The sequence below is a fragment of the Pristiophorus japonicus genome, unplaced genomic scaffold (assembly GCF_044704955.1).
Source record: "Pristiophorus japonicus isolate sPriJap1 unplaced genomic scaffold, sPriJap1.hap1 HAP1_SCAFFOLD_317, whole genome shotgun sequence".
NCBI classification, from domain to species: domain Eukaryota; kingdom Metazoa; phylum Chordata; class Chondrichthyes; family Pristiophoridae; genus Pristiophorus; species Pristiophorus japonicus.
The window spans coordinates 155,398-167,717 of record NW_027252966.1 but is presented as its reverse complement, the minus strand read 5'-3'; the positions used below and the strand labels follow the sequence as shown (position 1 = coordinate 167,717).

Here is a 12,320-nt window from a genome sequence, read left to right as displayed (position 1 = left end):
GCCCCGAGAGGTGGGAAATGCCTCCCCTAGTGCCCCGAGAGGTGGGCAGTGCCTCCCCTCGTGCCCGAGAGAGGTGGACAATGCCTCCCCTAGTGCCCCGAGAGAGGTGGGCAGTGCCTCCCCTAGTGCCCCGAGAGAGGTGGGCAATGCCTCCCCTAGTGCCCCGAGAGAGGTGGGCAATGCCTCCCCTAGTGCCTGCCCCACACTCAGGGCCCAGCTGCCCAATTTTGCCGACTGATGCGCAAACATTACCGCCCCGAAATCAGCAAAGCCTAAAATCCACCGACAGAATGTACCGCACCGAAACAGGCCACTTGGCCCCACTGCTCCGTGCCGGGGTTTATGCTGCACACCAGCCTCATCTCATCCCAACATCATATCCTTCTATTCCTTTCTCCCTCATGTGTTTATCCAGCCTCCCCTTAAATACATCGATACTATTCGCCTCAACCCCTCCCTGTGGCAGCAAGTTCCACATTCTCACCGCTCTCTGGGTAAAGAAGTTTCTCCTCAATTCCCCATTGGATTTATTAGTGACTATCGGATACTGATTGCCCCGAGTTCTGGTCTTCCTCACAAGTGGGGAACAGTTTCTCTACGTTGTCATATATGCTGACTACACGTGAGCGTTGACCATGAGGCTAGGCAGCTGACTCGATGGACAGGGTGTCTGCAAATGCTGCACTAAGCCCTGCTTTAGGTCTCGATGATGTTGGTCGGACCCGTATACACCTGACTCTGGGCTAAAACAATTTAATATGAAGCCCTCATCCATGTCTCTGTCACCCTCTGGTCTCAACTATTCCAACGCGCTCCTGGCTGGGCTCCCACCCTCCGTAAACGTCAGCTCATCCAAAACTCCACTGCCCCATGTCCTAACTCGCACCCAGTCCCGCTCACCCATCACCCCCTGTGCTCACTGCCCCATGTCCTAACTCGCACCGAGTCCCACTCACCCATCACCCACTGTGCTCACTGCCCCATGTCCTAACTCGCCCCAAGTCCCACTCACCCATCACCCCATGTGCTCACTGCCCCGTGTCCTAACTCGCACCCAGTCCCACTCACCCATCACCCCCTGAGCTCGCTGCCCCGTGTCCTAACTCGCACCGAGTCCCACTCACCCATCACCCCCTGTGCTCGCTGCCCCATGTCCTAACTCGCACCGAGTCTCACTCACCCATCACCCCCTGTGCTCGCTGCCCCGTGTCCTAACTCGCACCGAGTCCCACTCACCCATCACCCACTGTGCTCGCTGCCCCATGTCCTAACTCGCACCGAGTCTCACTCACCCATCACCCCCTGTGCTCGCTGCCCCGTGTCCTAACTCGCACCGAGTCCCACTCACCCATCACCCCCTGTGCTCGCTGCCCCGTGTCCTAACTCGCACCGAGTCCCACTCACCCATCACCCCCTGTGCTCGCTGCCCCATGTCCTAACTCGCCCCAAGTCCCACTCACCCATCATCCCATGTGCTCACTGCCCCATGTCCTAACTCGCACCGAGTCCCGCTCACCCATCACCCCGTGTCCTAACTCGCACCGAGTCCCACTCACCCATCACCCCCTGTGCTCACTGCCCCGTGTCCTAACTCGCACCGAGTCCCACTCACCCATCAAACCCTGTGCTCGCTGCCCCATGTCCTAACTCACACCGAGTCCCGCTCACCCATCAAACCCTGCGCTCACTGCCCCGTGTCCTAACTCGCACCAAGTCCCACTCACCCATCACCCCCTGTGCTCGCTGCCCCATGTCCTAACTCGCACCGAGTCCCACTCACCCATCACCCCCTGTGCTCGCTGCCCCGTGTCCTAACTCGCACCGAGTCTCACTCACCCATCACCCCCTGTGCTCGCTGCCCCGTGTCCTAACTCGCACCGAGTCCCACTCACCCATCACCCCCTGTGCTCGCTGCCCCGTGTCCTAACTCGCACCGAGTCCCACTCACCCATCACCCACTGTGCTCGCTGCCCCATGTCCTAACTCGCCCCAAGTCCCACTCACCCATCATCCCATGTGCTCACTGCCCCATGTCCTAACTCGCACCGAGTCCCGCTCACCCATCACCCCGTGTCCTAACTCGCACCGAGTCCCACTCACCCATCACCCCCTGTGCTCACTGCCCCGTGTCCTAACTCGCACCGAGTCCCACTCACCCATCAAACCCTGTGCTCGCTGCCCCATGTCCTAACTCACACCGAGTCCCGCTCACCCATCAAACCCTGCGCTCACTGCCCCGTGTCCTAACTCGCACCAAGTCCCACTCACCCATCACCCCCTGTGCTCGCTGCCCCATGTCCTAACTCGCACCGAGTCCCACTCACCCATCACCCCCTGTGCTCGCTGCCCCGTGTCCTAACTCGCACCGAGTCCCACTCACCCATCACCCCCTGTGCTCGCTGCCCCGTGTCCTAACTCGCACCGAGTCCCGCTCACCCATCACCCACTGTGCTCGCTGCCCCGTGTCCTAACTCGCACCGAGTCCCACTCACCCATCACCCCCTGTGCTCGCTGCCCAGTGTCCTAACTCGCACCGAGTCCCACTCACCCATCAAACCCTGTGCTCGCTGCCCCATGTCCTAACTCACACCGAGTCCCGCTCACCCATCAAACCCTGCGCTCACTGCCCCGTGTCCTAACTCGCACCAAGTCCCACTCACCCATCACCCCGTGCCCTAACTCACACCGAGTCCCACTCACCCATCACCCCCTGTGCTCGCTGCCCCGTGTCCTAACTCGCACCGAGTCCCACTCACCCATCACCCCCTGTGCTCACTGCCCCGTGTCCTAACTCGCACCCAGTCCCACTCACCCATCACCCCCTGTGCTCGCTGCCCCGTGTCCTAACTCGCACCGAGTCCCACTCACCCATCACCCCCTGTGCTCACTGCCCCGTGTCCTAACTCGCACCGAGTCCCACTCACCCATCACCCCCTGTGCTCGCTGCCCCGTGTCCTAACTCGCACCCAGTCCCACTCACCCATCACCCCGTGCTCACTGCACCGTGTCCTAACTCGCACCCAGTCCCACTCACCCATCACCCCCTGTGCTCTCTGCCCCGTGTCCTAACTCGCACCGAGTCCCACTCACCCATCACCCCCTGTGCTCACTGCACCGTGTCCTAACTCGCACCCAGTCCCACTCACCCATCACCCCCTGTGCTCTCTGCCCCGTGTCCTAACTCGCACCCAGTCCCACTCACCCATCACCCCGTGCTCACTGCACCGTGTCCTAACTCGCACCCAGTCCCACTCACCCATCACCCCCTGTGCTCACTGCCCCGTGTCCTAACTCGCACCCAGTCCCACTCACCCATCACCCCCTAAGCTCGCTGCCCCGTGTCCTAACTCGCACCGAGTCCCACTCACCCATCACCCCCTGTGCTCACTGCCCCGTGTCCTAACTCGCACCGAGTCCCACTCACCTATCACCCCCTGTGCTCGCTGCCCCTTGTCCTAACTCGCACCGAGTCCCACTCACCCATCACCCCCTGTGCTCGCTGCCCCATGTCCTAACTCGCACCGAGTCCCACTCACCCATCACCCCCTGTGCTCACTGCCCCATGTCCTAACTCGCACCGAGTCCCGCTCACCCATCACCCCCTGTGCTCGCTGACCTACATTGGCTCCCGGTTAAGCAACACCTCAATTTAATAATTCTCACCCTGCTGTTCCAATCCCTCCGTGGCCCTCGCCCCTCCCTACCTCTGTAATCTCCTCCAGCCCCACAGCCTCCCGAGATATCTGCGCTCCTCTAATTCTGCCCTCCTGACCAACCCTGATTATAATCACTCCACCATCGGTGGCCGTGCCTTCTGTTGCCTGGGCCCCAAGCTCTGGAACTCCCTCCCTAAACCACTCCGCCTCTCTCTCCTCCTTTAAGACGCTCCTTAAAACTGACCTCTTTGACCCAGCTTTTGGTCACCAGCACTCATTTCTTCTTATGCGGCTCGGTGTCAAATATTTATCTCATAACACTGCTGTGAAGCGCCTTGGGACGTTTCATTACGTTAAAGGCACTATATTAATACAAGTTGTTGTTGTTATTGTGATAGCGAGTTCTGCATTCTAACTACTTTCACGCAGCGAGTTGTTGTGATCGGGAACACGCTGCCTGAAAGGGCGCTGGGAGCAGATTCAATAGTAACTTTCAAACCGGGAATTGAATAGAGGCTTGAAAAAGGAACAATTTGTCGTCGCTGCTAGTGTCAGACATGGCTCAGTGGGTCGCACTCTGTCTCTCTCGTCTGAGTCAAATCCCACTCCAGAGACTTGAGCACAAACATCTAGGCTGACACTCCAGTGCAGAGCTGAGGGAGCGGCGCACTGTCGGAGGGGCAGTGCTGAGGGAGTGCCGCACTGTCGGAGGGGCAGTGCTGAGGGAGCGCCGCACTGTCGGAGGGGCAGTGCTGAGGGAGCGCCGCACTGTCGGAGGGGCAGTGCTGAGGGAGCGCCGCACTGTCGGAGGGGCCGTCTTTCAGATGAGATGTTAAACCGAGTGCCCCGTCTGCTCTCGCGGGTGGATGTAAAAGATCCCACGGCACTATTTCGAAGAAAAGCAGGGGGTTTATCCCCGGTGTCCTGGGACCAATATTTATCCCTCAAACATAACAAAAACAGTTTGTCTGGTCATTATCACATTGTCATTTGTGGGAGCTTGCTGTGCGCAAATTGACTGCTGCGTTTCTCATATTAAAACAGTGACTCCACTCCAAAAGTACTTCATTGGCTGTAAAACGCTTTGGGACGTCCGGTAGTCGTGAAAGTCGCTATATAAATGCAAGTCTTTCATTCATCACACAAGCTGCACCTATTCCTCTGCCTGTGCAGAGTGCTTTCTCACTCCATTCTTTCCCTCCTGCTTCAAGAAACTTTCTGCAGAAACTAAACGGCGCATTTGCCAACTATCCGCGAGTGAAATATTTAATTCTGGCGTCAGTGTCCAACCCAGTGTCCAGCGCGGGACGTAATGCGGAGACACGCCCACGCACTTGTGGGCCCTGGGTAATGCAAGTGATCTCACTCAAAGTCAACACATCAACAACCTGGATTTAAATAGCGCCTTTAACGTAGTGAAACGCCCCAAGGAGCTTCACAGGAGTATTATGAGGTTAGAAATTTGACACCGAGCCGCATAGGAAGAAATTCGGGCAGGTGACCAAAAGCTGGGTCACAGAGGTCGGTTTTAAGGAGCGTCTTAAAGGAGGAGAGAGGCAGAGAGGTTTAGGGAGGGAGTTCCAGAGTTGGGGCCCGGGCAACAGAAGGCACGGTCACCGATGGTGGAGCGATTATAATCAGGGATGGTTAGGAAGGCAGAATTAGAGGAGCGCAGAGATCTCGGGTGGTTGTGGGGCTGGAGGAGGTTACAGAGATAGGGAGGGGCGAGGGCCATGGAGGGATTTGTAAACAAGGATGAGAATTTTGAAATTGAGGCGTTGCTGATCCACGTAAGAAATAGGAGCTGGAGTCGGCCAATCGGCCCCTTGAGCCTGCTCCGCCATGATCTTCGACCTCAACTCCACTTTCCCGCCCGATCCCCATATCCCTCGATTCCCTTAGAGGCCAAAAATCTATCGATCTCAGCCTTGAATATACTCAACGACTGAGCCTCCACAGCCCTCTGGGGCAGAGAATTCCAAAGATTCACCACCCTCTGAGTGAAGAAATTCCTCCTCAGCTCAGTCCTAAAGGGCCGACCCCTTATCCTGAGACTGTGACCCCTGGTTCTAGACTCCCCAGCCCCGGGGGAAACATCCTCCCAGCATCTACCCTGTCAATCCCCTTAAGACTTTTATACGTTTCAATGAGATCACCTCTCATTAGTCTCCTGCCCGCCGCCCGCCGTTACTCTCCCGCCCGCCGTTACTCTCCCGCCCGCCGCCCACCGTTACTCTCCCGCCCGCCGCCCACCGTTACTCTCCCGCCCGCCGTTACTCTCCCGCCCGCCGTTACTCTCCCGCCCGCCGTTACTCTCCCGCCCGCCGTTACTCTCCCGCCCGCCGTTACTCTCCCGCCCGCCGTTACTCTCCCGCCCGCCGTTACTCTCCCGCCCGCCGTTACTCTCCCGCCCGCCGCTACTCTCCCGCCCGCCGTTACTCTCCCGCCCGCCGCGCACCATTACTCCCCGCCCACCGTTACTCTCCCGCCCGCCGTTACTCTCCCGCCCGCCGCCCGCTGTTACTCTCCCGCCCGCCGCGCGCCGTTACTCTCCCGTCCGCTGCACACCATTACTCCCCCGTCCGCCGTGACCCGTCACTCTCGCGCCCGCCGCGCACCGTTGCTCTCCCGCCCATGATTACTCACCCGCCTGTGCGCTGAGGGCACTCTCTGGTGTCCACACCAGGCGCACCGCCAGGAAGTCCTGCAGGTTGTTGAGCAGCGTGTATTTGACGGTGAACCGCTTGTACACGGAAACCGGCGACTCGCACGACGCCATCATCACAAACTTGGGCCGGTCGAGCTGGATGTTTGGCAGCCTGATTGAAGGGGAAAACGACATCAATGACGCAGTAAATATCTCAAAACCTCCCTGCAATCCTTTCTAACAAACCTCCTGACTTCACCCAACCAGTACACGTAAAGGGGAAATGATAAAACCGCAAACTACACATCGAGAAAAGGCTGGCTGCATTTATGGAGCATGGATATCGAAGAGTCAGCGGAGATCGAAATGTGGTGGGTTTTTTATCCGTTCCTGGGATGTGGGCGTCGCTGGCCAAGGCCGGCATTTATTGCCCATCCCTAATTGCCCCTCGAGAAGGTGGTGGTGAGCCCCCTTCTTGAACCGCTGCAGTCCGTGTGGTGAAGGTGCTCCCACAGTGCTGTTAGGGAGGGAGTTCCAGGCTGCCAAATATAGAAACATAGAAAGTAGGTGCAGGAGTAGGCCATTCGGCCCTTCGAGCCTGCATCGCCATTCAATGAGTTCATGGCTGAACATGCAACTTCAGTACCCCATTCCTGCTTTCTCGCCATACCCCTTGATCCCCCAGTAGTAAGGACTTCATCTAACTCCCTTTTGAATATATTTAGTGAATTGGCCTCAACAACTTTCTGTGGTAGAGAATTCCACAGGTTCACCACTCTCTGGGTGAAGAAGTTTCTCCTCATCTCGGTCCTAAATGGCTTACCCCTTATCCTTAGACTGTGACCCCTGGTTCTGGACTTCCCCAACATCGGGAACATTCTTCCCGCATCTAACCTGTCTAACCCCGTCAGAATTTTAAACGTTTCTATGAGGTTCCCTCTCATTCTTCTGAACTCCAGTGAATACAAGCCCAGTTGATCCAGTCTTTCTTGATAGGTCAGTCCCGCCATCCCGGGAATCAGTCTGGTGAACCTTCGCTGCACTCCCTCAATAGCAAGAATGTCCTTCCTCAAGTTAGGAGACAAAAACTGTACACAATACTCCAGGTGTGGCCTCACCAAGGCCCTATACAACTGTAGCAACACCTCCCTGCCCCTGTACTCAAATCCCCTCGCTATGAAGGCCAACATGCCATTTGCTTTCTTAACCGCCTGCTGTACCTGCATGCCAACCTTCAATGACTGATGTACCATGACACCCAGGTCTCGTTGCACCTCCCCTTTTCCTAATCTGTCACCATTCAGATAATAGTCTGTCTCTCTGTTTTTACCACCAAAGTGGATAACCTCACATTTATCCACATTATACTTCATCTGCCATGCATTTGCCCACTCACCTAACCAAGTCACTTTGCAGCCTCATAGCATCCTCCTCGCAGCTCACACTGCCACCCAACTTAGTGTCATCTGCAAATTTGGAGATACTACATTTAATCCCCTCATCTAAATCATTAATGTACAGTGTAAACAGCTGGGGTCCCAACACAGAACCTTGCGGTACCCCACTAGTCACTGCCTGCCATTCTGAAAAGTACCCATTTACTCCTACTCTTTGCTTCCTGTCTGACAACCAGTTCTCAATCCACGTCAGCACACTACCCCCAATCCCATGTGCTTTAACTTTGCACATTAATCTCTTGTGTGGGACCTTGTCGAAAGCCTTCTGAAAGTCCAAATGTACCACATCAACTGGTTCTCCCTTGTCCACTCTACTGGAAACATCCTCAAAAAATTCCAGATTTGTCAAGCATGATTTCCCTTTCACAAATCCATGCTGACTTGGACCTATCATGTCACCTCTTTCCAAATGCACTGCTATGACATCCTTAATAATTGATTCCATCATTTTACCCACTACTGAGGTCAGGCTGACCGGTCTATAATTCCCTGTTTTCTCTCTCCCTCCTTTTTTAAAAAGTGGGGTTACATTGGCTACCCTCCACTCCATAGGAACTGATCCAGAGTCAATGGAATGTTGGAAAATGACTGTCAATGCATCCGCTATTTCCAAGGCCACCTCCTTAAGTACTCTGGGATGCAGTCCATCAGGTCCTGGGGATTTATCGGCCTTCAATCCCATCAATTTTCCCAACACAATTTCCCGACTAATAAAGATTTCCCTCAGTTCCTTCCCCTTACTAGACCCTCTGACCCCTTTTATATCCGGAAGGTTGTTTGTGTCCTCCTTAGTGAATACCGAACCAAAGTACTTGTTCAATTGGTCTGCCATTTCTTTGTTCCCCGTTATGACTTCCCCTGATTCTGACTGCAGGGGACCTACATTTGTCTTTACTAACCTTTTTCTCTTTACATATCTATAGAAACTTTTGCAATCCGTCTTAATATTCCCTGCAAGCTTCTTCTCGTACTCTATTTTCCCTGCCCTAATCAAACCCTTTGTCCTCCTCTGCTGAGTTCTAAATTTCTCCCAGTCCCCGGGTTCGCTGCTATTTCTGGCCAATTTGTATGCCACTTCCAGTGTTTAAGATGATTGAAGGATTTGATGAGGTAGAAAGAGAAAATAAACATTCCCTCTGGCGGGGGGAGAGCAGAACAAGGAGGTTATACCCTTAACATTAGAGCCAGGGGTGATGTCAGGAAACACTTCTTCACACAAAGGGCAGTGGGAATCTCCAACTCTATCCCCCAAAAGGCTGTTGAGACCAGGGGTCAATTGAAAATGTCAAAACTGAGATAGATGAATTTTTGTTGGGTAAGGGTATTAAGGGTTTATGGAATCAAGGCGGGTAGATGGAGTTAAGACACAGATCAGCCGCAATTTGAATGAATGGCGGAACAGGCTCGAGGGGCTGAATGGCCTCCTCCTGTTCCTGGGTCCCTTATCACTTCTCAAACGCATACAGCAAGTTACTTCTGAGGGGAGTTGATTTGTTTGGTAGGTAGTCCTACCGGGTATGGTCCCCATCCTGTTCTCAGCGACACTTCTCACCAACCACACCACCAGGCAGGCAGGCGACCTGCTCCCAGTCCGTGTACCACTGCTGCTCACAGGTACTGGAACACAGCTCGTTGGTCCAGCATTCCCTCCCATCGTGATCCAGACCGTGGGTGTAATCCCAGGAACTAGCACAGGGTGGTGCAGTGCACCCACTGCCCGTTGCTGTGTGCGGGAACACTTTGCTCAGCACTGGAGAGACCGCAGTGTCAGCTGGAGCCGTCACATCAATACGCTGGCAACCGAAGCAGGTCAGGGGGCTGCGTATTGTACAGCGACTGCCTCGACTCCCCACTCCCCAAAGTCTCTCCGCCACCTACACCGCACAAGTCAGGAGGGAGAGGAGGGAGAGGGGGGAGGGGAGGAGCGGGGGGGGAGGGGGGAGGGGAGGAGAGAGGGGGGAGGGGAGGAGAGAGGGGGGAGGGGAGGAGAGAGGGGGGAGGGGAGGAGAGAGGAGGGAGGGGAGGAGAGAGGGGGAGGGGAGGGGAGGAGAGAGGGGGAGGGGAGGGGAGGAGAGAGGGGGCAGGGGAGGGGAGGAGAGAGGGGGCAGGGGAGGGGAGGAGAGAGGGGGCAGGGGAGGGGAGGAGAGAGGGGGCAGGGGAGGGGAGGAGAGAGGGGGCAGGGGAGGGGAGGAGAGAGGGGGCAGGGGAGGGGAGGAGAGAGGGGGCAGGGGAGGGGAGGAGAGAGGGGGCAGGGGAGGGGAGGAGAGAGGGGGCAGGGGAGTGGAGGAGAGAGGGGGCAGGGGAGTGGAGGAGAGAGGGGGCAGGGGAGTGGAGGAGAGAGGGGGCAGGGGAGTGGAGGAGAGAGGGGGCAGGGGAGTGGAGGAGAGAGGGGAGGAGAGAGGGGGGAGGGGAGGAGAGAGGGGGGAGGGGAGGAGAGAGGGGGGCAGGGGAGGAGAGAGGGGGCAGGGGAGGAGAGAGGGGGCAGCGGAGGAGAGAGGGGGCAGGGGAGGAGAGAGGGGGCAGGGGAGGAGAGAGGGGGCAGGGGAGGAGAGAGGGGGCAGGGGAGGAGAGAGGGGGCAGGGGAGGAGAGGAGAGAGGGGGCAGGGGAGGGGAGGAGAGAGGGGGCAGGGGAGTGGAGGAGAGAGGGGGCAGGGGAGTGGAGGAGAGAGGGGGCAGGGGAGTGGAGGAGAGAGGGGGCAGGGGAGTGGAGGAGAGAGGGGGCAGGGGAGTGGAGGAGAGAGGGGGCAGGGGAGTGGAGGAGAGAGGGGGCAGGGGAGTGGAGGAGAGAGGGGAGGAGAGAGGGGGAGGGGAGGAGAGAGGGGGCAGGGGAGGAGAGAGGGGGGCAGGGGAGGAGAGAGGGGGCAGGGGAGGAGAGAGGGGGCAGGGGAGGAGAGAGGGGGCAGGGGAGGAGAGAGGGGGCAGGGGAGGAGAGAGGGGGCAGGGGAGGAGAGTGGGGGCAGGGGAGGAGAGAGGGGGCAGGGGAGGAGAGAGGGGGCAGGGGAGGAGAGAGGGGGCAGGGGAGGAGAGAGGGGGAGGGGAGGAGAGAGGGGGAGGGGAGGAGAGAGGGGGCAGGGGAGGAGAGAGGGGGCAGGGGAGGAGAGAGGGGGCAGGGGAGGAGAGAGGGGGCAGGGGAGAGAGGAGAGAGGGGGCAGGGGAGGAGAGAGGGGGCAGGGGAGGAGAGAGGGGGCAGGGGAGGAGAGAGGGGGCAGGGGAGGAGAGAGGGGGCAGGGGAGGAGAGAGGGGGCAGGGGAGGAGAGAGGGGGCAGGGGAGGAGAGAGGGGGCAGGGGAGGAGAGAGGGGGCAGGGGAGGAGAGAGGGGGCAGGGGAGGAGAGAGGGGGCAGGGGAGGAGAGAGGGGGCAGGGGAGGAGAGAGGGGGCAGGGGAGGAGAGAGGGGGCAGGGGAGGAGAGAGGGGGCAGGGGAGGAGAGAGGGGGCAGGGGAGGAGAGGAGAGAGGGGAGAGGGGAGGAGAGAGGGGGAATGGGAGGAGGGGGAGGGGAGGAGGGTGGAGGGAGGGGGGAGGGGAGGAGAGAGGGGGGAGGCGAGGAGAGGAGAGAGGGGAGGAGAGGAGGGGGGGAGAGGAGAGGGGGGGAGGGGAGAGAGAAGAGGGGGGAGGGGAGAAGAGGGGGGAGGGGAGGAGAGGAGAGAGGGGGAGGGGAGGAGAGGAGAGAGGGGGGAGGGGAGGAGAGGAGAGAGGGGGGAGGGGAGGAGAGGAGAGAGGGGGGAGGGGAGGAGAGGAGAGAGGGGGGAGGGGAGGAGAGGAGAGAGGGGGGAGGGGAGGAGAGGAGAGAGGGGGGAGGGGAGGAGAGAGGGGAGGGGAGGGGAGGAGAGAGGGGAGGAGAGGGGGAGGTGGGAGGAGAGGGGGAGGAGAGGGGGAGGAGAGGGGGAGGGGGGGAGGAGAGGGGGAGGGGGGGAGGAGAGGGAGAGGGGGAGGAGAGGGGAGGAGAGGGGAAGGGAGGGAGGAGGAGGTGAGGGGAAGGGAGGGAGGCGAGGGGAAGATGGATAGGGGAGGGTGGAAAGGGATGTCCCCCAGGCCTGGAGAACTGCCCAGCCGCCCCCCTGACCAATAGGACGACGGGTGACCATCACCCCGTTTCCCCACACACCCCGAGCGTAGGGAATCAGCCTGTGTATAAAAACCCGATCTCCTCACAAAGCAATAAATCCTGAAACGTAGCCTTGCTGTTGGGGGTGCTGTGTAACGCGGGACGCGGGGGTGCTGTGTAACGCGGGACGCGGTGGATGCTGTGTAACGCGGGATGCGGGGGTGCTGTGTAACCACGCGGGGGTATTGTGTAACGCGGGGGTATTGTGTAACGCGGGGGTATTGTGTAACGCGGAGCGTGCTGGGTAACGCGGAGCGTGCTGTGTAACGCTGGACGCGGGGGTGCTGTGTAACGTGGGACGCGGGGGGTGCTGTGTAACGCAGGACGCGGGGGTGCTGTGTAACGCGGGACGTGCTGTGTAACGCGGGACGCGAGGGGTGCTGTGTAAAGCGGGACGCGGGGGTGCTGTGTAACGCGGGACTGCTGTGTAATGTGGGACGTGCTGTGTAACGCGGG

General features: G+C 58.6%; 1 protein-coding gene across 1 annotated transcript in view; it reads right to left on the bottom strand.

The window, feature by feature from the left end:
* trappc14 (trafficking protein particle complex subunit 14) overlaps positions 1-12,320 on the bottom strand; it is a 92,072-nt gene that overhangs the window by 14,303 nt on the left and 65,449 nt on the right. Inside the window, exon 10 of the mRNA XM_070872450.1 lies at positions 6,303-6,475. Coding sequence (XP_070728551.1) covers positions 6,303-6,475 — 173 coding nt within the window. The remainder of the gene's footprint in view (positions 1-6,302; positions 6,476-12,320) is intronic.